The following is a 22,758-nucleotide window of genomic DNA, read 5'->3' as shown; positions in this document are numbered from 1 at the left end:
TTTTTTTTTTTTTCTCCATACACCCATCCACCCACACACCCACACACATATACAGATGCGTCAACAACATCAACAGCAAAACTCACAACCACCAGAATATACACCTGGTACAACTGTATTTGCAAAGTTAAAAGGATACCCATGGTGGCCAGCAAGGGTAAAAAAAAAACGAATGACCTCACTTTTTTTATTTTCTAGATGGCACGACTCACCGCTCTTTTTATTTTCTATTTTGTTGGTTTTCATCCATGCCGTCATTCCACACCCCCCTCCCCATCATGGGTTCATCATGGACAGATTGAAGCAGACCACTCTGTACCAGCCAAAGTATTGAAACAAAAGTCAAAAGCAAAGAATGCTTTATATACCGTGTTTTTTTATGGTTCTCGAGATTAGTAAGTAGTTTGTATAACAAGGGGAGATATATATGTGTGTGTGTGTGTGTGTGTGTGTGTGTATGTGTGTGTATCTCTCTTTCTAAAAATGAATGCGTCCTCTCTATTCCATAGTGGCTTTTTTGGACCGGATGCTATTCGACCCTTTAACTTTGACGTGGTTGAAAGTGATTTGAAAGCTAAAAAATTCAAAACAAAGGATTTAGAAATGGCAGTACGTCAAGCGCTCAACCCAGCTTTATTGGCTCAAATTGAACAAGAAGAAGCAGCAGAAGCAGAAGCAGCAGCAGCGGCGGCAGCAGCAGCAGCAGAGGAAGAAGAAGAGGAAGAGGAGGAGGAGGAGGACGAGGCGTACTCAGAGGAGGACGAACCGGTGACGACATCCTCATCGAGAAGGAGGAATAATCATAACCACAAGAAGGGTAAAAGTACGGGCACAACGCGAAAAAATACAACGACATTACGGAACAACCACCACCACCACCACCACAAGTCAAACACCACGAGCGCTACCACAAACACCTCAAAGGCTACAAAACGACGAAGCCGTATTCTGGATGAGGAAGAGGAGGAGGAGATGGATCAGGATGACATGGAGGGCGGAAGTGGTAAAAGAAGCAAGAATGAAGAAGGAGCTGTGGATGAAACTGCAGTGGGTGATAATATAGACAGAAAGAGGAGAGTATGTCAAAAAAAAAAAAAAAAAAAAAAAAAAAAAAAGTGGAGGGCTGAAGCCACACACAGGAAGCATCCTATTTTGAGTCGGAAAAAAACTGACGAAAAAAACCACCTTTCTTTAGCGTAAATCCATGTCACTTGAAAAGGAAGAGATGAGTTCACCCTTAGGAGGAAAACAACAAGGATCGGTTGGAACACATAACAATCATAGTACGACTGCTGCTGGAGGTAATGCGGCGGGTTCTGGAACAGAGCAGAATAAAGACGATATCCGAAAGACACCTGAATTTAAAAAAGTATATCAAATCCGGCACAAGCTGCAAAAGTTGGTATATAATAAGAAGGAGGTGAGTGCATCGTCCAATAGCCGTTTTGGGGTAGAACTTTTTTCCAAGAGAGAAAAAGTGTATGTGTATTGTGTATGTGTGTGTAAAAAAGAGGTTCGAGTACGGTTTCATGAACCCATTCACATGTCATTGGGAATATTTGCAAAAACAAAGGCAAAATGGATAGAAGGAACTGTAAGTAACCTTTTTCGATGCGATTTTTATCTATTTAGGGTGAGATTCCAAAGGAGGATTATCCCAAGATTCTAGACGTCATCAAGGAGATTGAAGAAGCGCCTATGTCCTATAGTTTATTGAAAGTAAGTAGGAAGGAACGTGAAGGGAAGGGTAATAAAGTGATGGCAGAGTCTGCGGTTCTATCCCAAGGGATGTCTAAATTTTGGATGGTTATCGTAGGATACCAAAATAGGCAAAGTGGTGAAAGCGGCTATTTGCTATCCATTTGACGATGAGCATCATGTTATCAAGGATCGTTGTCAACAATTAATGAGGAATTGGAAGACTTTGTTGATTGACCCACAGTCAGGTCTTTTGAAGCCTGGTGTAGACCGTAGGAAATCCACAACACCCGCTGATGAAGCTGTGGCAACGACAACAACGACAACGACAGTACCAACAGCACCAACAGCAACAGCAACAACAACAACAACAGCGGGTACAGGGACACCCATGGAAGAGGATTGAGAAGGATGGATATAATTACCCTTTTTAAATACAATGATACACACGCACATATATATATATATATATATATATATAGTTATATATACTCAATTCACCCATCCATCTCAATGATACACACACACACACACACACGAACACACACGAACACACACGAACACACACACACGAACACACACACAGATACTCATTATAGCTTATAACACGCGCCTTTATGTTCATTGGCCGTTTGATTTCTTTTTTATTTTATTTTACTTTTTTTTACCTCTTGTTTGAATCTATAAAAAAAAACGATATCTCTGGAGTCATGACCCACACGCACTCCCACGAAAAAAAGACGCAATGATACAACATTTCACACTCCTCAAAGGCCGATAAAAAAAAAAAAAGGGAATAATGTTGATGCATTCAAGTAAATAAACAACACTAGCAAAACATGAGGGGGAGGGGTTCTCTCTATATATCCTATGAAAGGGAAGAAATGTCACGATAGAATGCCGATGATAAGAAGGAGAGAGATGGATGGGTTTGTACAATGGAATTGAAAACGTTTTTTGCGTGGCTCCTGTAAAACACAACATGTCTAGACTCTTGTAACGATGCATGCTTGTGAGGTACATGCATTCTTTTAGTGCAGAAAGTGGAGATGGAATCGGGGCAGTGTCATTTGAGGGGAATTTTTTTTTTTCCTTTTTTTTTCTAAAGCAGCATCCTTAGGAAATGAAAAAGATAAGATGAGAATCTATGAAACGTGTACCCTGACATCATCCACATCCCCCCCCAACGTCTTTGAATGGGCGTCATGAATGTTTTCTCCATCAGAGTCTCTTACTATCTCATTTTTTTATTTACAAAAAAAAACAATACTTTAAATAAATACATTATAAAATAATGTACAGTGGAAAATCGGCATGGATGAACAAAGCGACCGTTCGTTAGGAGGAGACAGTGCTTTCAGCATCAGAAGCAGCTGTCGTTTTTTTAGGCTTGGGTGCAATTAATAAGCATGTCGCCTCTGTCAATAGCGCATCCTCTTTCAAACTACGGATAGACGCGGATACATGAGCTTTGTACTCTTCTTTCTTGTCCAATTTGGCTTTAATCACCACCCATTGATTGGAAAGGATGGGCTTTCTATAATTGATGTTTAAATTGGCCGTAAACACGACTTTATTCGGTGCTAAAGCAGGATATCCCTATTGTTCAAACAGTCTTTGAGCTTTTTTGCTTTTCCTTCAACTTCTGAACCATTTTGTGATGTGAACTTACTAAATAGCACAACGTCTCGTCCAAAATAGTAGCAGCCAATCCCCCATGAATAATGCCTTCGTGTCCACATAACTTTTTGCCTAGATGAAGCACCGTCGTCAACTCGGTATAAGATGTGTTGAAAAACATCAAAGGAGGAACAATGATCTTGTCAGGGCCTCTCAAAGTCTATCCTCCAACAGAAAAAAATTGAGCCCAAAGGAAGAAGGTGAGATGACAAAAAAAGATAGATATGTTACGGTAATGGTTAAAGAATGTTCAATTTCTCCAGGCGATGAATGACTGTAAGCCTTGTATTCAATGATATCACTGTCTGCTCTCAATTGTTGGACAATGTCCAGATTGTCTCTTTCATGGGCTGCTTTATCAATGAGCGCTTGTTCATGGACGTGGTTAGCAGTAGCCTCTTTACGAGGTGCAGTCATTGTCATTGCTTCAGCAGCTGGACTCATCTGGGTGGGTTGGTGTCTTTGGGAAATAGATCGAATATTGAAAAAAGTTAAAAAAGAACAAAAAAAATGATGAAATTATATCTTTTTTTGAAATCTTTTTTTCAAAAAATTCAGAAAAGGGAAAGACCCGAATGAATTAAGATTCCGGTAATTATGATTTGCTAAGACGAATTCGTTGAAAAAAGAGTTACCTAAGGCATTTTTTTGCCCCTTTTTCGCAAAAAAAAAAAAAAAAAAAAAAAAATAAAAAAAGAGAGAGAACATCGACCCTATGATTCGCCTATTTTTTGTTTTATCGCCCAGCGCACCCCTTATTGCAGTTTTTGCTGCATTGCTACTTTAGATTGGGTATTTCGCCAATACATGGCCATTTGTAACACTAAAACGCCATTCAAGAGACTCGCTATCAAGTTACCTCCCAACATCACCACGTCATCGTGGATTTCTGTCCATGTTGTGAAAACACGAGCGACGGTGCCAAAAAAAGAGCTGAGGACAGCAAACACAGAGAGTTGTCCTGTGGATTGATGCTTGTGATTCTCTCGCATCTGAGGAATTTTGCTGGCGAGTCCAATGGGTATTTGAGCAGCAAAACAAAACGACATGCACCCGTCAGGCATCACCCACAAGAAGCTTGTTAAAGCCAAAAGAGCCAAGGCAAACAACGAGAATCGATGGATGCCGAACGTAGCAGCAGCAGCAGCAGCAGCAGCAGTAGCAGTAGCAGTAGGGTGGCCACCGCGCTTCTTTTCTTTGTCCACCAGGCTGTTGTGGTGATGATAATGAAAGAGCATGTAGGAGATGACGATATTCTGCAGCGTCATAAAGAACACCTCGCCATACGTATTGAATGGATTGCCATGACGTACATTGTAGACGAGGACAATCACATAGGCACATGTTTCCAAGAAAAACGAAAGCGGCGACAAGCCTTGCACCGATCGATGCTTTAAAATAAGTAGAATTTGAGGAATTTTAATGATGGCCCCTCCGACCACCATGCCCGCTCCTAGCACCTTGGAAAGGGCCAGCTTCATGCATTCTTTATCGTGATAATTCATGTCTTGTACGAGTGATGGGTAGCAGGCTTCACCCAGGAACCGAGTCGCAGGTGCCTGGATAAGTTGGCTCTTTCTTACCCACCAAGACGTTGGCTCATCGCTCGCTTCATCATGAGCGAGCCAACGATCGGTGCCATCCTGGGTCATCGCACGAGCAGCGGTAGTCTTTGCTTGCACAGGTAAAGTATGCGACAATGGAACGAGCCAGAACAATAGAATACAGCAAACGAATGCTGCTGAATACCTCTTTTTCATTTTCAAGACAAAAAATGCTTGTGTCTGTCTTGTCTGCTTTTTTCTCTTCTAAAGGATGCACCCTTTGTCTATGCACTACGTAAAGGAAAGAGATAAGAGGTTGATTTTGATTTTTCAGGAGTTTTGAGGGTTTTTTAGAGCATTCCCGCCCACGGTGGGTTTTTTTTTCCAATTTTTTGACAGCTTTTTTTTTCTTTTTTATACCTATTCGTTGGGCCCCCTTTATTTTCAATTGGATAGAGTGTTGGGCAAGTTCTTATTTCTCGCACTGAAAAAAGAGATATGAAGCATCCGTTGAGTTGGTCAACCTATGCTTGTACTGCTCTGTTTCTGATAGGTGTATTTCGAAGCATTTATCTTTATTCAGTCTCAACCCGAGATCTGCGATGGTCGGATGAGCATCCTATGGTTGATGATGTTGATGATGATGGGTATGCTTCCTCTCGCCCTAAAGCAGCCCGTCCCGTTGCACCGCAGACGGAAGCGGGTTTAAGCAACGTCTCCTCGGTCTTGGATGATAAAGCGGAGGGGCTGTTTTATTTTGTTCAACTCTCCGATTTGCATCTATCTAAATTTCAAGCCAAAGGACATACGATCCATTTTTTGCATTTCCTGCAGTCTATTTTACCTGTGATCCAGTAGGTTTGCAAAAGAGGCGGCGGGGGTGAGGGCCGGGAGTCGGGAGTCGGGTAGAGCGCACGACTGACCGCCCCTTCCTTTTCTCTCTTCTCTCTCTCTTAGACCCGAGTTTGTCGTGGTGACAGGTGACTTGATCGACGGCAAAGATAAAACAAGAACCGTGTCAGCCCAATATGTGGACGAATGGAAAGTGTATCATACCGCACTCAAAGAAACCGTGCTTTCTTCTGATGCCTACCGTCGTGACGGCCGTCCCTTGCCTTGGTACGACATGAGGGGAAATCATGATTGCTTTGATTTGGATTCATGGACGGCAGACAATAATTATTACAAAGAGTATGGACAGAGCGCCAAGGCATGGGAGGAGGGTCAAGGCGTGTATCGATGGGAAGTCAACAAACCATTTGGCGATTATCAGTTTATCGCGGTAGATGCCTGTCCTAAAAGAGGTCCTTCTCGTCCGTTCAATTTTTTCGGTTACTTGACGACCCACACCATGGATCGATTAGCGTCTCTTCTTTTGTCTAACAAGAAGCGTTACCATCATACGTTTTTGGTGAGTAGCCCACCACTTTTATTTTATTTTATTTTATTTTTTTCTCTTGGGAATCCTCCCCTCCCCCAGCCTCCTCCACGGTTTTTCTTATCAACGTTGTTTTTTTTTAGTTTTCACATTATCCTACGACCACCATGATCCCTGGCATCTCTTCCAACGGTGATCGTTTTCAAGATGTGGTCAAGCATGTCAGTATTTATTTTTGTGGACATCTTCATCGTTTAGCAGGCGGTAAAAAAAACAGGGGTTGATTCGATTCGAGGAGCGAGAGAGTGTAAGAACAATGTATTCATCCTCTCTCTACGTTTCAGGGATAGGAGATGTACTCAAAACGTACTTTCGACGAACGGATTCACTTGAACTCGAGTTGTCGGATATGAAGGACCATGGCTCGTATCGTATTGTGGCTGTGGACCATGATTTGATTTCCTTTGTGGATCTTGACCTGCCTATCACGCGCATTCCAGCCGTCCCTCACGACAGCATTGTTCCGCTGAGCGCGCCAGAGGAAACACTTGTATGGCCCGCGGAAGAGGAAAGACTGGATCCCGCGCCGATGGTACTGATCACGCATCCCAAAGATGCTCGTTATCTTTTGCCAAGTAAGGAGCCGTTACGGCTCTCCAAGCAAAGTTCTCATCTTCGTTTTCTTGTTTTTTCTTTGTATGAAGCATCTCAACTCGACACCCAGATTTGGATAGACGGTCAACGACATCCTTTCCCAGCTCACTTTGTGGGCCAGGGCCCTCAGCAGCAGCAGCAGACCCTACCTTTATGGACGAGCGTGTGGGATTCCAATGACTTTGATGACAGAAAAACGCATCATTTGCGTATCGTAGTGACTGCCCCTGATGGTCAGAGGGGTGAACACGACATTCCCTTTCGAATGGATGCTACTCGAGAAAAGATAAGAGGGGGTGCAGGCGAATGGATGATGTGGACCCACATATCACTTTTGGTAAGAATGGAACCCAAGGGGTCTCTCTCCATCGTTGTTCTCCTCAAGCTAAACCCCAACGTTTTGTACTCTAGTTGCGCTTCTTGTGTATTTTTGCTATTTATGCTATGGTGTTGGTTCTTTTGATACCCCAATGGATCAACGACCTGGATCCCAACAAACGCAACGCATTCCATGTACGGAACAGGGTGTTGCTGCTCCTCCATGATATCCAGTCGGGCAAAAACAAGAGTGTGTATGCAGGTGTTCAGAAAACAATCCTGTCATGGACGCTGCGGACGTTACAATTCCCTGTGCTTCAGCCGTCTCTGTGGACGTTTTGCTTTGTCTTTTTGTTGGCTTTGCTCAGTCTCCCTTGGTTTTATGCAGAATTCATTCCTTCCAGCCACAGGATGGGTTACTTTTATCTCTGGGGTATTTTGTTCAAGGATCGAGAGGGGGATCAGTGGATTCCCCTGGATACATGGCTCTATGCCATCTTTCACATTCTCTTCAGCGTCGGTGTGTTTCTCTTTGTGTTTATTTGGAAATCGGAGGATCCCAGTACGTCCCATTGTCTCGGCAGCAGCAGCAGTAACAGCACCCAAGAAAACCACCCAACGACAGCCATGTGCGATCGAGGATGGGTTCAGCTACTTTTGCTTGCGTTTTGTCTTTATCGATTGCATGGCGTATCTTATTTAGCTCGGTATTACGGCGGCGGCAGCATCTATCCTGTCTTGGTCTGGAACGTGTGGGTCGTGTGGTGGGGGGTCGTGGCCGGTGTTCTTTTACTGGGCCGTCGAGGAGGGGTGGCGTGGTGGTGGCGTGGTCACACTCGCATCCGTGCGGTTGTACAACAGCAGCCTTTCACGATCTGTCCTGCTTGTCAGCAGGACACCTCTCGGAGACCGGCCGAGTCTTTCCCACTGGACCCCGTCGCTTCTCCGACCCTGGCGGCTAGTAGTAGCAGCAGCAGCAGCGAAAGAGATGAAAAGGAGAACGAGCATGGACCTCGTATGGAACCTAAGGCAAGGGAGACGACGATGACGGTCGATCAGGAGCCTCTGTCCATACAGCAACAGGATACGATTGTATCCGAACACGGGATGTACCCAGCGGCGGCTGCTCTCAATAGAAGAAGCCCTGCTGCTCATCTTTCTTTTCTAAAGAACGAATAAATAGGGTCAAGCCCTATGGATATGTAAAAGTGATGAACCACCTGTCCTGATGAAGGATGGAACACGTCCTGCGATCGTTTTGTCCCATCCATTGGCAGTAGGGGTTTCTATGGATGCGTGATGTGTTGCCTCTTTCGAAACGGTTTTTTTTTTTTTTTTTTCTCAGTGATAGACGTTCCCAACCGTCTATCACTCTATTGGTATTTTTTTATTTTATTTTTTTATTTTTATTTTTTGCAGTTGGATGGATTCCTTTCCGAGTGTATTAAAAAGTTAGAGTTAATGGAACGTAATGATGATTAACGACTCCTTATTGGTAGATCCTTATAGCCAAAAAAAAAGGACGTAGGATGGGAGAAGGTATTTTTGCAAGGCGTTATTTATTTATAGATCGTCTTTGTACACGCTAAGTTACTTTTTTGTGTGTTGAAGGAGGAGAGGGAAATAAAAAGGTTTTTTTGTGATCATGGTGATGGGGTGGTCATGGTGTAACGAAAATATCCTATGGATCCATTCCAGGCCTTGGAAAAAAAAAAACCATTTCTTGGCTCATTTGTTTCCACGCACAAAGGGTCACTTTCTGGATTCGTGTGTTTCCCTTACCATACACTCCACCCACCCACCAATGAAGGGTGGTGGGTCTTGCCGTGATGGAAAATCTTGGTAAAATGGAAATGTAAGAAATGATGATTTTAAATGGGACAAATTATTCTATTTGTCGTACAAAATCATGATGGAATCATTAGAAAGAAAGGAAATCTGTCCTTTTTTTTTTTTTTTTTATATATACATATTTTTATATTTTATTGTTATAGGGCAGATGATCGAATGATAAAAGAGAGTGTGAGTGAGAGAGTGAGGAAGAGAGTAAGAAAAGAAAGAATGCAGTGTGAAATAGGTGAAGAATAGAAACAAATGGTAAATCAATACTATCGAGTTCAATATATGAGGGAATATTTTGTTGCTCTCTTCAACATTTCAATGGGGAGAGGGGAGAGGGGAGTGTGGTTTAGATAGCGGTGGAGATATGACTCGCATTGTAGTATTGTCGGTAATATTGGTCCCAGCCATGAACGAGGCCTTCTTTGGAAGGTTGGGTGCCTGGAGCATGCTTATGGTCAGCACCGCTGCTGGTACTAGGAGCAGCAGGAGCGGGTGGTCTCATACTGGTTGTATTCATGAGGTAGCTGTCTTCCATAATGACGGATTTGGCCGACTTTTTTCTTGTCGCAGCATTGAGTTGTGAGGTGACAGGTTGATGATTGAGGTTGTTGTAATAGTGTTGGAGATGATGTTCATTATTGATCTTTCTGTTGATGGTTTCTTCTTCTTCTGTGGTGGACCAGTTGAGGACAGCGGATTTTCCGCCGATGGTGATGCCTTGGAGAGCACAAATAGCGGTAGCAGCATTCGCATGTGTGTCCATCTTGACAATCGCCTTCTTTTGTTCGTTCTCGAGCGTCTTGATGTGAATATCCGAGACATGGCCAAATTGCTGGAAATGGGGAGCAATATCATGCATGATGACATTCTTGGGTAGATTGCGAACACAAATAGAAGTAATGTACAGAGGCGTCTGAGCAAACACTCTTTCATAGGGCTCGTTTGAAAGAAGGACTAATAGAGGATCGTGTTAGTTTAAGGGACAGACATGTTTCTTTTTTTTTTTTTTTTTTTTTTTTTACCATAATTACTATTGTCATGGTCTGTCACAGACGCACGTCTTGAGTGTGCTTTATGAACATCTTCAATATAATCAAGATCATCCAAGGAACTGAGGGAGGAGGTATCCTCTTCTTCTTCAGAGGCTTGTTGTTCATGTTGATCTTGTTCTTGCTGCTGTTGCGATGCTTCTTGTTCTTGAAACTCGAAATGAGAATTATTGTTGATGGTATTCCATTGCACTGATATTTGCTAAAAAACAAAAAAAAAAAAAAAAAGGAAACAAGGTTAGCGTTTCGAACAAAAAAAAAAAAACCAGATAAACACCATTGTGAAATTTGGTTTTACCTGATTATTCAGCGTGCGTTTGTCCATGGTATGTATCACTTGTTCAGCACCTTCATGTTCATAAAAATCAATGACAGCACAATTTGAGTTGGCCTACATAGAATTAAAGATAGAAAAGGGTGTGAGTTGAGAATTTTCATTGGAAAGCATTTCTGTGATTTTTGTTGTAATGTGTGAATTTTTTTTTTTCTACCTTTGAATTTGTATGTTCTGCTAATTTCACACTTTTCACAGGCGAAATCAGAGTAAATACTGACTTGAGGGAATCCTCAGTGACATTGGAATGAAGATTTTTGACAATAAGTGATTTAAAGTTATCCGTCATTTTACTTGGTGGGTTATTAGATAAGATAAGATGATTTGCGCTTATTAATTTTTTGCAAATAAGAAATAAAACGAGTTGAAAATTAGAAAAGATGAAAAAAGGGGGGTAAGGGAGACCCGTCAACGAAAAAGACGGTCCTTTTTTATATGCCTTTTTGCAAAAAAAAAAAAAAAAAAAAAAAAAAATGCTTTGCTTTTTTATCAGCCCTTACCTTTTTAAGTTAAAAAACAAGAACCTTCTTATTCAAAATTTGTAATAATGGGGGACACTCTTCATTGTGGTACGTCATTTTGCCAATTTTTTTTTTTTTTTTTTTTTTTTTTTTTTTGTAATTGTTGCTTTGTGATGGTTTTTGAGTGGCTATACTTCGGTCTTGTGAGACAGAAAAAAAAAAAAAAAAAATACTCGTATACAAAGAAAAAATTGGCTCTAAAATTTCAAATGACAAAAAAAAATAAAAAAATAGTCGTCAGTGTGTACCAAACATACGATTCTGTTTTTATGCAATTTCTTTTAATTAGCTCTGAAAAAAAAAAAAAAAAAAAAAAAAAAAAGCCAGAATTTCATGCGTTGATGATCCCTTTTCTCTGCTCTGTCGCTTTTGTCACTCCCTCGCCCTGCCTTTCTGTTTCCTTTTTTAACAAAAAATGTCTTTCTGTCTATAAGTGAAAGGAGAGGGAAAAGGGGGTCAGTCATTGTTTCGCTCTGTTTCAAGGTACTTTACGTCTATATTTTATATAGAGCTGGAAAGCCTTACTGTGTCAGAAATAAAGTGAGACGTTCTGTGGATGATTTAATTGACTTTATGTTTTAAACATCATGTGTGAGTACTGATTTAACATGTTTAATGATGGAAGAGAGTGGGGCGGCGCGGGGAGGGGAATGCATCATTTCTGGAAAAAAAAAAAAAAAAAAAAAAAAAAAAAAAAAAGTGCAGCTGCGCCTTGCAATGTTAGCAATGTGTTACAAAAAAGTATTATTGCAAATAAAAAAAGATAAAAAAAAATGCTGCACTATGAAATTGCTCAACAGTAGGGCATCACCTGGAAAATACTAAATATTATAGTAAAACTTGGCAATAGATAGTCTCATTCAGATGATAAAATGACGATTTAAAGTGTACAAGTCAAGGCAACAAAGATTGCCCAGAAAAAAAAAAAAAGTATAAAAATAGCATGGATTGCCAAGTGAAAGCTTAGCAAAATTGCAACATTCAGAAAAGCGTCTTTTTGTATAGATTCGTCTTGGAATGCTTGTTGATCTTTGCGCCACATAGTCTTAGCAGCGTTTCAAACAAATGGAATCACTTGGCATAAAAAGAGCCTTTCCCAAGAATGAAAGAATTTCAAATTCCTCCCCTCCTACAAAACGCACATGATATAGGAATTCATACCATCCAAAGAAAAGAGTTGCAAAAATTGAACCAACATGAGTAGCTGAGCTTTTTTTCCCTACTTATTTTTGTATTGTTCTATTGTAATAAGGCTTTAGGGTTGTACTTGATTGGAAAAAGAAGGCTAGCAAGTAGCCCATGCTTCATTTTTATCCAATAGACCGGCAAGGCATTGATTTTACGCGTTCAAAAAGTGTGATCCGCGTTTCCTTGTCTGTACCGTCATTCGCCACACCCTTCTCCACCGTATCCATAGTAACGATCTATCCTACCTTGTAGGATCACCACATGTCATTGTATGTTTTGTTAGCGTGTGACATCATACGAGCAATAAAATAATTCTTCGGAAAATTATCTTTTTAGAAGAAATTCTCCTAGATGAAAAAAAAGTTTACTTTTTTTTTTTTTTTTTTCCCCGCTCTTTTTTTTTTCGATGATAGGACCCCTTCCTGCTACTACAAGCATCTATGAATGATACTACCATCCACACGCCTGACACTGCTACTACAACAGTGACAAACCCCGCAACCCATTCAGAAACAGACATTCACATTCACCATTGACCGCCCTTGTTGTATCCTGACTATCCGTCTCGTCTCTCAGGCACACTTTTGTGACCGACGAATACAACAACACTCGCTACAAATGAGGTTTCTAAAAAGAGATCAAATAAAATCCATGTTTCTGCTGCATGCGTAAGAGACCCCCCCCCGAGCTATGTTATCCTTTCTTTGAAAACAAAAAAAAGAGGGGGCTGATCTATGTTGAATGCTTTTTTGCTCTATAAAATCATTGTCAAAAGGCACACTTGGCTTGTGATGGTAGGCTGTCGGGGAATTTTTTTTTATTCTTGGTTTGGCAAAAAGAAAAAGACCCGTCCTATGGTATTTATATCTGAAATACACACATAGTCCATCGACCTTGTCGTCGTCGTTGTGTGAACACAGATAAAAGCAGACACATGCAGAGATATACAACATAAAAAGAGGGGTCGACCCAAGAATAGCCACCCTACTAAAATGAGATCTGCAGGATGGCCGTCTTTCTCCGCGCGCCCTTCATGGACAGTCAAAGCAATAGCAATACTGTCTGATTTACCCCAAGACGGCTTCAGATGAGGCTTCTTTATCGTCGTCTTTATGTCAACGTCATCCCATTGAGAATAGCCTCACAGTAAATGGACTCTTTATCTGCTTTTTTTTTTGGGTGGGGGGGGGGCTGAAAATAGATCATCCCACTGAATCCTCTCTCTCGTTGTTTCGATCTTTTTGACAATGGATCTTTGTTGTGCTCGACTATCTGAAAATTGTATTGATGACTTTCCATTCTATCCTCAGGAATGTTTCGCATCGATCACTCTATAGCTTTCTAGCGGAGCAATCATCTCAGGAATGTCTATCTAAATGACATCGTCTCTTGTGGAATAATTCAGTACAGCATGTCGATAGTAGTAGTTGTAGTCATGTTGCGGCCATCCTCCCTGTTCTCCTACATGACGACAGACAGCCATGATGCGGTCCTCGGCTAAAGAGTTTCGCACGGCCAGCTTGCACGATCTACGCAACATAGCCAACGGGTCGTTGACGTTGAAACAGACACTACGGTTTAAACGGAATCACAGGGATGGGCTTGGTAGAGATGGACTGCCGCTTTTTACTTTGGCGGAGGATTCGGCGCATAGATTTATTCCAAAAAGACACCTTGCGCTCTCTTTACATTGTTTTGTGTAGCGACACCTGTCGCTGCTGTTGCTGCTGCTGCTGCTGCTGCTGCTGCTACAACAACGTCTACCCTCTCCCAGCTGCCTACCCTGCCTGTGCCGTCTTTCCTATGCCCTTTTTCCAAGTCACTCGTGCTGTCGATCCATCCTCCTCATGGAGGCCCGCTCCCTTCTTCTTCCTCTCCTCCTCCTCCTCTTCCCCTATCTCGCCCCCACCCCCATCCTACGACCACTGCTTCTGTGATACGCGATCCAAAGGAAAAAGAGAGAGAGAAGATAGTGCTCAACACAACCCTCCTTACGTCCTCCTTTGACAAGTTGAAATTCAACCACCATGATACTCACTGGACAGCAGCATCTGCACCCACCTCATCTCCCGAAAACTTCACATTCTATCTTTCGCAACAAGCCATGCCATCTGCTCGCAGTAGCACCCACCCCTATGCATCCTAATGACATGTACTATCATAAAACTCTCTCGAGTAGACTGTTCACAGAAGCAATTCGCTCATACAACACCTTCTTACATGGCCCTCTCTTCAAGCACACGCCCGTTGGGGAGTGGGCCTTTGGCTGCCTACACTAAAGCCTTTCGTAGAGGAGAGGAGAGGGCGTAGAGAAGCATTCACATCCTGTCATTTATCTTGGTGATACAGTCTATCGGTGGTTGTTATTGTTAGTGGCGAGTTCTTTTTTGCTGAGATGCATTGCATATCTCTTTTTTTTTGCTTTTATGTTTGGTAACCATAGTGACATTTTAAGAGCCGTACAAAGGGGAGAAAAGGGAGTTGAAAGGGAAGGAGAAAAAAAAAAAAAAAATACATTACTACAGTATGTTCGGTTTTCATTTAGACTTTTTTGTACCCAAAATTGGATAGACTGATGGATTTCATTCAGAAAATTCCAAGTCATTATTTTTGGACGAGTTACTTTTTTACATTTGGACACTTGTAGTCAACATCTGAGGCCCGCCTCTTTTTGCACGCATTTGTTGCAGTAAGTTTCCGTTGTTTGATCGGGCCCAGAAGAATTACCTACTTGGCTGCCATTTGAACTGGTTGTCCAGTTGTATTCTATGTCAATGACTCACCATCCTGTATTCTCATTGACTGCTCAGCATCTCTCTTGATCTAATATCGTGTCATTTTAGTGTCATTTTTCCCTTTAAGAAAAGCAATAACAATAGGTGATTGTATACATCAAGTTGAACGCCTGTTTCTTGTCAGTAACTGATGAAGTGATAAATAAACCGTGTTTCGATGAATAAAACGTGTCCAAAGAAATCTGTCGAGATTGTGGGTACCTTTTCCCCCTTTTTTTTTATCAGAGTCTAGTTATATCCTTTAAAGAATGATGAAAGAACTGTTCACAGTGGATCATCAGGTAGATTAAAATAAGATCTCATCACGAGCTACTTACAACGACTGTACTGTACATCTTTTGTTTGTAACTGAGTACCTAATAACATGAACAAGCATCTGTTGTTCACATAGCCTACAAGACCTTGTCAGAGCTCCAGCCAACTCTAAGGACATGTTCAAATGTGTAATACACACAGATGGCTTTGCTGTCACCTTTTTGTTTGTCCCGTTCCCGTCAAGAAAAAAGTTGCAACAGCTACACTCACTCTTGAGGATGTTACTCCTGCTGAAATCAACAAGTATTTCATGCCGATAGCTGTAGATCCAAGGCGTCATGAGATAGTCACAGCTGTCGTTGGTTACAACACAGATAGGCATCAAATGCGCGCATGTAGCAAAGAGGAGCGCGCTCAAATGGCTGGATATAACAGACGTGCAAGGGTCGTAGATGGAAAAGAAGGTTGCAACTGGCATGAAAGAAATGGAGACCCATCTACCGACGTGCAAGACTGTTCCCTCCGAAATACAATAGAAGCTGTACCTTTCTTATGTAGTGAGACATATCCAAAGCTTACATGCATTTTATGGCTTCCACTCTGCCAAATTCATATTGAACGACTATCAAGGCCCGTCAAAGAGCCAACGAAGAGCTCGCTAACATGCTTTCTGGATGGAGGCAAAAAGTATATCCCCAGAAAAAGAAAAAAAAAAAACCAACAAGAATAAAACGGCGTAAAAGAAAGTTTGCCGAGAGGAAGCAAGGCAACGAAGAGTAAGGTACATGCAAGAAAAGGACAGAGGGCTGCAGAAAGGAAGGAAGGACAAGAGAAGAAGTGAACGATGAATGTAGAAGCAGCTGCGCAAAAAAGGTGCGCATTCATTACTACTGCTTCAACAGTAACTGATAACTATATAAATACATGAACCTGTCCTTTGCAGATACAAAGCAAAGACTGTTAACAAATGGACCGCTGCTCCATTTTTTGAAGACTGCAAGAAAATTCCATTCGTCATTTTTGGTGACGGGGATGAAGAACAAGGATTGTGGTTTCATTTAAAGGCCACCCAGCAGGTGCGACAGAAAAGGTAGGATCCCAAAAACTATACTTTTCATCCAAAATAAATTTTTAAATGAGTCTGAATTTTAATTGTAATAGAGTCTCAATTGAATAGCCATTTCGTGCGAAAGTCAAGCTAATAAGGAAAGTAAAAGTTGTATTTTTTTTTTTTTTTGATGGAAGGGAAGCGCGTCAAAAAGTGTGCGCGCAGTTTTTTTTTTTTTTTTCTTCTCATTCGAGGATATAACAAATGTGTCAAAACGATTTATTGATAAAAAAAAAATTTTTTTTTTTCAATCATCAATAATCGTAAGGATATAGAAAGAAATCATGTTTTTTTGGGCTGTTTGAAAAAAGAAAGTTAGAATTAAAAACAATGATGAACTGTACAATTAAGAGAAAAAAAATGAAAGCCCCTTCGTTATACTACAGAAATAAAGAAGAAGGAAGGGGGGTAAAGAAAGAAGACGACGAAAAAAAGAAAAAAGGGTAAATGAGGGAGAAAACCAATGAAAGGAATTAAAAAAGGGATCTTGCTTAAGAAAAAATAAAATAAAAGATGATTTAAGCCTTGGAGGCAGCGGCTCTCTTGGTAGTGGTAGCCTTCTTAGTAGCAGCAGCCTTCTTGGGAGCAGCCGCGGCCTTCTTTGTGGCAGCAGCCTTCTTAGCAGGAGCCTTAACACCAGCCTTTTCAGTCGTGGATTTCTTAGTAGCAGGCTTCTTGGCCGTCGTGGTCTTCTTAGCAGCAGCTGCAGTCTTCTTGGCAGGAGCCTTGGCAGTCGTCGTGGTCTTTTTCTCGGTAGTAGATTTCTTATTTGCAGGAGAGGCAGCAGCCGCCTTCTTGACAGCAGCTGTCTTCTTTTCAGAGGTAGCCTTCTTGGTAGCAGCAGCCTTCTTGGCAGCGGCCGTCTTCTTGGTAGCAGCAGGCTTCTTTTCAGTATCCTTCTTGGCCTTGTTCAATTTAATGGTACCAGAAAGACCTATTCAAACGAACCCATCGTTTGGTTAGCGCCATGCCGTTCCGACACACATTTTCATGTCCTCTCTCTCTCTCTCTCTCTCTCTCGACCGATGAGATCATATCCATTGCCTATCTCTATGTCCCTCTTTCTCCTCATCCCCTTGGACTACTACCCATCACTTTTTTTGATCCATTTCTAGTTCTTTACCTTTAGGAAGAGTAAAGATACCCTTTGTTTGACCACGCTTGATAGCAGCAGCAATTTGAGAGTCAAAGTGAGCACCAGGATTCACCTTAAAGTTGGCCAAGATGTACTTCTTGACAGCAGGTCTAGAAGAACCTCTTCTTTCTTTCAAAGCAGCGATGGCATCTATTCAGAAGAGATCGCGTTGTAAGTATCCCTTATCTTTCCCTGCAAATATAACCCTCATAGCATCCTCGTGAAAACAGTGGTCCTTACCAGCAATCATAACTTCATACTGAGTGATGGCAAATACAGATCATAAATAAAAATGAAGAGGAATTGTTGGTTTTTTTTTTGGAGGGAAGGGGGGATTCTGTTAATCATCATGGAACCCTATGTCGTATGTCACTGGAAAAAAATCCTGTTATAATCAAATGACTATCTTACAGTAGGATGATCAGCTTTCTTGGAAGCAGTCTTCTTGGGAGCAGAGGCAGTAGCGGTTGAGGCAGCCATTGTTATAATAGAGTAATAGATAAAATGTTTAAAAAGTAAAAAAAGAAATAGAAAAAAAAAAAAAAAGGGAATTCGAAAAAATGGAGATACAAAGTACCTTTTATATAATGAAGGAAAATATCTGGGCTGGCTTTGAAATCCCATTTTTTCTCTCATAAAGAACCAATCAATGATCTTGCTTTAATTTTTTTTTTATTATTTCTCATAACAAAAAAAAAAAAAAAAAAAAGAAAAGGACGCGCTCATAAAACTTCTTGAAAAATGACAATCCAACTGATTCATGCTTTCCGTTTTCTTGATCCCCATACATCTTTAGACACGCATACTCGGCAGGCTTTTTAACATAAGTCTGAACTAGTTTTCTGCCAACTTTCAGCTGTTTTTGTCGATGTTATAGCCTTCAACAGCCCTTTTTTGAAAAAGGGTATCCCAAAAAAGGAAATCTTGGTTGGGCGTCTTCTCAACTCGACATGTTTTTCTTTCTTTTGAATGACACTGTCAACTACAATACGAACTCAAAATAAAAATAACAAAAGTACCACATGGATGCCACGTAAATTCATTATGGAGATTTTTCTAAAGCTTTCCTTGGGTGTCCAAGGTTGACTTTTAGCAATTTTGTAAGAGAACCCACCATCTTTCATGAAGAATTTTTTTTTCCTGCTTTTTTTTTTTTTGTGGGAGGAAAATTTTTTTTTTTTCAGAAAAAACCAAAAAAAAAAAACTACAAGTAATGACTTTTGTAGCGCATCTTGTCTTTCATTTCAAAGAGTAAGCCATAAAACAATCAATGTAAGCAAAAGTACACGTTTTTCTCTATCTGCTGATACCCATATTGCCCATGTTGACGCTAGTTCTTGAAATACGATGGCTGCCTTTCATTCTTCCTCTCCAAGCTCTTTCTTTTTTCCCGCTATCCCCGTTCTTTAGATTAACGAAAAGGCCTGCTTTTTTTTCTTCTTCTTCTTCTTCTCTTCTCTTATAACATCTATCGCTGTTATAACAGTATTCCACATTGGCTTCTGAGATAAGTTTGTTGTTGCTGCCAGTCTATTGTGCCAAGTAAAAAATACGTAATACATGACAGGAGCAAAGAGAGGATGATTTTTTTACTGTCACTTGACTTTTTCATCTCTATAAGCATCTAGTTTTTTACGTTGGAATGCTCTTGGATTGCTCTGGTTTGATATTACAGAGCATGGAAAACTCTGCATTTTTCTATTATTGATGTAATCCTATCTTCATTTTTATTTAGAGAAAAAAAAAAAAATACTTGGAAAAATGTGTGGGTTATGCACCATGTTTGCTCTATTGTTCATTCTACATATACAGAACATCATCTTTTTTGACTATAGAACATGATATGTAAACTAAGATCAATGCCTAATGTGGGCTGCTTTTCCATCCCAAGATACCTGCTCTTCTTGCAAAAGTCAATAACAGAAGGATTGCCCGGGCTTCTTTTTCCTTTCTTTAAAAATTACAGTTCAAACCATCCATTTTGACACAACATCTAGTAGTAGCTTATTTTTGATTTTTTCTGCGTTGAAAAGGAACAAGGGAGAGTCATGCGTCCCCTTCTCTACGCAAGTACATTTCTATGCTCACTTGAGTCATCCTCAAGATATTCGTTTTTTTGCGGATTTGAAAAAAAACAAACAAACCAGCAGATCAAAAAAATAGGCCCCCCGACCTTTTTCGTGGAGAAGTCGGGGAGCGCCGAGTGTATTTCCGTTGAGTGGGTGCTTTTCATGCCCTTCTTTTGCCGTAGTTTCCCTGCAACAAAAACTTCATTTACATACATCGATATGCAATCAAACGAGGGCAATGAAAGCACTCGACAGCACCAGCAGGCCGTATCTAGGAACAACACAACAATCACCACCATGATCAGATAGGTTGGTACTTTTTTTTTTTTTTTTTAATATGACCAGGGCAATAAAATAGCTAACGTTGATCTAACATTGCGATAACCACAGGAATGAATGAGAAAAGAGCTCACAAAAAAAAAAAGAAAAAAAAAAAGACTGGGGCAGTACTGCTATAAGAAAAGAGGAAAAGCGATAAAGTAGTTTACCATGTAAATCACGGTACCATAGCGGGTATCATTGATACCGTCAATAGATACTTGTTAGATGTTGTCGAATTTGAGCTTGAGTGATATCATCATAAAGATTAGAATTCATTTTATTTAGTGAATGATGGCAGTATTGCAGGCCAGAAAATAAATAGAAATTACGTAAACTGCAGTATCATGTGTACTGTAGATTATGTGTAATGTTGAGTTGGCAGCATCGTGTAGTTGTACGAGATAATCACTCCTTATTACCGCTGAAATAATAGATGTAAAGAGCGATAACAAAGAGAGAAAAGTAAGTGATAATTATTATATGAGATAGCTACCTCTTATGAACGTTGAGCAAGTTGCCATTCAACAAACATAATTTATTCTGTAACTATACTACGGTTACTCTATAGCATTAGAATATGAACAATGTAGGATATATCATTTCCACACCATGGGTACAAGAAGTTATAGGCACTCTTCTTTCCAACATTCAAAAAAAGTAAAGAGTGAAAAGTATTTTTTACTTTGAATAGCAAATAATGCTTTGGGGTTCTACTTGTGAGTAGATGGGTATCGAGGGACTCACTGGACAGCAACGCGTTTCCCCGATCTACTTGAAAATCGGACTGTAAGCCATTGACGGTCAGCTTTATGAATAGAATGGCTCGCTCTCTATCACCAATGTCCGAATTGTGTTGCAAGAAATAGTTCATTTTTAGTAATTCATTGTTAGACTATGAACTCTGAGATAGGAGCTATCCACTTGTCTGTCTAAATGATGTAGATTGTAAATACCATTTATAGACATTTTCCCAACTGTGCACAGATTCTAACAGATAAACTTTTATTCATCACTGGCATAACTCCGATTATGATCCCCTCCCGCCCCCAGCTTCCATCGCCAGCGGAACCTCAACTAACTGTGCACGCCAAAAGTCTTGACCCACAAACGTTCATGAGCCCATGCATAAGGCACGTTAAAGCTCATGATTTTGGCAAAAGTACAAACTATAGCTGTACGCGTGTATCCAATTTATCTGTTCTCCTGAAATACCTTCCGAGCCTTCTTGCCAGATATTACTTCTATCCGCAATAACAATGCACTGATCTCCATGGTAGTTGATGAAAAAAACAACACCCTGACGTGTATGAATGTACAACTGCCGAGGATGGTAAAATGAGATACTCAGAATTTTTATCTTCACCAAAAAAAGACAGTAATGATATCGTCTGTGCAGGTGTTATGTTTTCAAAGTCCAGACTACACATCCCACCCTTGTACAGCCATCGATGACAGCCAGGCCATTCTTAAAGTAAAAGCTATAGATCTTCCAATGCTTTCCTCTTTGTAAGCTTTCTCAAGATTTCCATCCCACTTTAATTCTTTTAAATATTGTCACGAAACCTATCACTGGTTTTTTGTGAATTCTACTTATGCAGTTTGAAGTATCTACCTGTTTTACGCGTTGTCCCTTCCGCCCTTACCACTAAACGTTGATAAGATTCCTCAATCCACCTGGAACAAAATGTTTACTTGCTGCAAATATTTTCATAAAGACACGCCACACCAAATTGGAAATGTGTAGAATCAAAAAGTGCTTGTTAGATGCTACAATGGTCAATATGGATGCCATCGTGCCTTTGAGTGCCCTGGCAAGCGAACGACCTCACAAGTCCAAAGAGACCACGTAAAATGCCTAGTGTTGTAAAAGTATCGAGTTCCATTCCTACTTCAATAGGATAGTCCTCCATTATAACCCACTTTGATTCCCATAGTGGACGACTCTGCTGGAAGAGAGAAATCAATTTATATTCCTGAACCTGATGTGAAGGCCGAATTGGAAATGGAGTGCTGGGCACAAGCGTAGTAGAACATGCCAACGTGCTATAACATGGACATCCAAAGTTTCATGACAGATAAGAATGTAACTCTTGATGAATAACCACTACAATATAAGAGAAAGTGGTGGGATCATTCATATATCAAACAGCATATGGAAACTGGGGGGTCTCACAATTGGATAAGAATGTTGTTCACGGAGAAAGCTGCTATGCTACAACGGTTAACCCCAGAGCTTGATACGCTTAAGCAACACTATCCACGGTTAACAGACTGACGGAAATGCAGTGGGAGCTGCTTTCTCGATGATTCATTCAACACTCAACTTACCTCCACAAGGCAACAGGGAATATTTCTTATCGTTACACCTCTCTCTGTGCAAAATGGCTTCGTAAAAACCCACTCATAACTTTTCTACCACTAACAATTACATAAAAGTTCTTAAAAATTGAATGTAACGTGCCTCCAAGAAATTCATACATCGACAACTGCCGTTCAAGAACGGATAAAACTTCACTTAAGAGACTACTATTCAAGCATAGTGAACTGAATTTGTAGGCGTATCCTCGCTTTCTCACAATTACACCAAATAGCTTTTTCCAACCTTTATTCATTTACTACATACCAACTTTGCTATACTCATCCAGACAAATTATTTGAAACCAGAATATATATGCATCAACATCATCAGACCCAGCTCGACGGGCTTTCTTCTCAGAACTAAACAACATTATTGCACAAGCTCAGTACAACCTTTCAACTCGATCAACTATTCATATGTACGCAAAATTGAATTAAATTATTAGCTCACCCGAATTGGCGCGCGCCATGCTAGTTGGAGCTTTTTTCATCAGTTGCCACTACTTAATGA

The 22,758-nt window shown here is 40.6% G+C and overlaps 9 protein-coding genes across 9 annotated transcripts; 5 read left to right on the top strand and 4 right to left on the bottom strand.

The window, feature by feature from the left end:
- Positions 1 to 4: 4 nt before the first annotated feature.
- On the top strand, positions 5 to 2,144 carry BDF20DRAFT_843136 (uncharacterized protein). The gene is made up of 6 exons (XM_053079546.1): positions 5 to 157; positions 298 to 395; positions 510 to 1,077; positions 1,196 to 1,420; positions 1,633 to 1,719; positions 1,817 to 2,144. The coding sequence occupies exons 1-6, from the start codon at positions 56 to 58 to the stop codon at positions 2,102 to 2,104; spliced, it is 1,368 nt and encodes a 455-aa protein (XP_052940432.1). The 5' UTR covers positions 5 to 55; the 3' UTR covers positions 2,105 to 2,144.
- Positions 2,145 to 3,036: 892 nt separating this feature from the next.
- Positions 3,037 to 3,795, bottom strand: BDF20DRAFT_812781 (HotDog domain-containing protein; the record flags this gene model as incomplete). The annotated part of the gene is made up of 3 exons (XM_053076825.1): positions 3,037 to 3,297; positions 3,371 to 3,538; positions 3,610 to 3,795. 3 exons carry the CDS (start codon positions 3,793 to 3,795, stop codon positions 3,037 to 3,039), a joined length of 615 nt encoding a protein of 204 aa, XP_052940431.1.
- A 338-nt stretch (positions 3,796 to 4,133) lies between these two features.
- BDF20DRAFT_812141 (uncharacterized protein) lies at positions 4,134 to 5,030 on the bottom strand (the record flags this gene model as incomplete). Its single annotated transcript, XM_053076752.1, has 2 exons — positions 4,134 to 4,455; positions 4,510 to 5,030. 2 exons carry the CDS (start codon positions 5,028 to 5,030, stop codon positions 4,134 to 4,136), a joined length of 843 nt encoding a protein of 280 aa, XP_052940430.1.
- Positions 5,031 to 5,420: 390 nt separating this feature from the next.
- BDF20DRAFT_810929 (Metallo-dependent phosphatase-like protein) lies at positions 5,421 to 7,417 on the top strand (the record flags this gene model as incomplete). Its single annotated transcript, XM_053076637.1, has 4 exons — positions 5,421 to 5,776; positions 5,880 to 6,333; positions 6,444 to 6,492; positions 6,654 to 7,417. 4 exons carry the CDS (start codon positions 5,421 to 5,423, stop codon positions 7,415 to 7,417), a joined length of 1,623 nt encoding a protein of 540 aa, XP_052940429.1.
- On the top strand, positions 7,097 to 8,799 carry BDF20DRAFT_27916 (uncharacterized protein). The gene has a single exon (XM_053075074.1). It carries the CDS (start codon positions 7,399 to 7,401, stop codon positions 8,449 to 8,451), a length of 1,053 nt encoding a protein of 350 aa, XP_052940428.1. The 5' UTR covers positions 7,097 to 7,398; the 3' UTR covers positions 8,452 to 8,799.
- A 418-nt stretch (positions 8,800 to 9,217) lies between these two features.
- BDF20DRAFT_843119 (uncharacterized protein) lies at positions 9,218 to 10,934 on the bottom strand. Its single transcript, XM_053079545.1, has 4 exons — positions 10,655 to 10,934; positions 10,462 to 10,554; positions 10,137 to 10,365; positions 9,218 to 10,068 (listed from the first exon to the last, which is right to left on the bottom strand). Exons 1-4 carry the CDS (start codon positions 10,784 to 10,786, stop codon positions 9,461 to 9,463), a joined length of 1,062 nt encoding a protein of 353 aa, XP_052940427.1. The 5' UTR covers positions 10,787 to 10,934; the 3' UTR covers positions 9,218 to 9,460.
- A 2,756-nt stretch (positions 10,935 to 13,690) lies between these two features.
- On the top strand, positions 13,691 to 14,352 carry BDF20DRAFT_908985 (uncharacterized protein; the record flags this gene model as incomplete). The annotated part of the gene is made up of 2 exons (XM_053083535.1): positions 13,691 to 13,811; positions 13,910 to 14,352. The coding sequence occupies 2 exons, from the start codon at positions 13,691 to 13,693 to the stop codon at positions 14,350 to 14,352; spliced, it is 564 nt and encodes a 187-aa protein (XP_052940426.1).
- A 1,088-nt stretch (positions 14,353 to 15,440) lies between these two features.
- BDF20DRAFT_831233 (uncharacterized protein) lies at positions 15,441 to 16,350 on the top strand (the record flags this gene model as incomplete). The annotated part of the gene is made up of 2 exons (XM_053078428.1): positions 15,441 to 15,943; positions 16,200 to 16,350. 2 exons carry the CDS (start codon positions 15,441 to 15,443, stop codon positions 16,348 to 16,350), a joined length of 654 nt encoding a protein of 217 aa, XP_052940425.1.
- A 143-nt stretch (positions 16,351 to 16,493) lies between these two features.
- BDF20DRAFT_843114 (linker histone H1 and H5 family-domain-containing protein) lies at positions 16,494 to 18,043 on the bottom strand. The gene is made up of 4 exons (XM_053079544.1): positions 17,911 to 18,043; positions 17,740 to 17,758; positions 17,488 to 17,649; positions 16,494 to 17,298 (listed from the first exon to the last, which is right to left on the bottom strand). The coding sequence occupies exons 1-4, from the start codon at positions 17,977 to 17,979 to the stop codon at positions 16,883 to 16,885; spliced, it is 666 nt and encodes a 221-aa protein (XP_052940424.1). The 5' UTR covers positions 17,980 to 18,043; the 3' UTR covers positions 16,494 to 16,882.
- Between the last annotated feature and the right edge of the window lie 4,715 nt (positions 18,044 to 22,758).

This window comes from Mycotypha africana (genome assembly GCF_025528875.1).
Source record: "Mycotypha africana strain NRRL 2978 chromosome Unknown BDF20scaffold_1, whole genome shotgun sequence".
In the NCBI taxonomy this organism is placed as follows: Eukaryota; Fungi; Mucoromycota; class Mucoromycetes; order Mucorales; family Mycotyphaceae; genus Mycotypha; species Mycotypha africana.
This window is presented reverse-complemented; position numbering and strand designations above follow the sequence as displayed.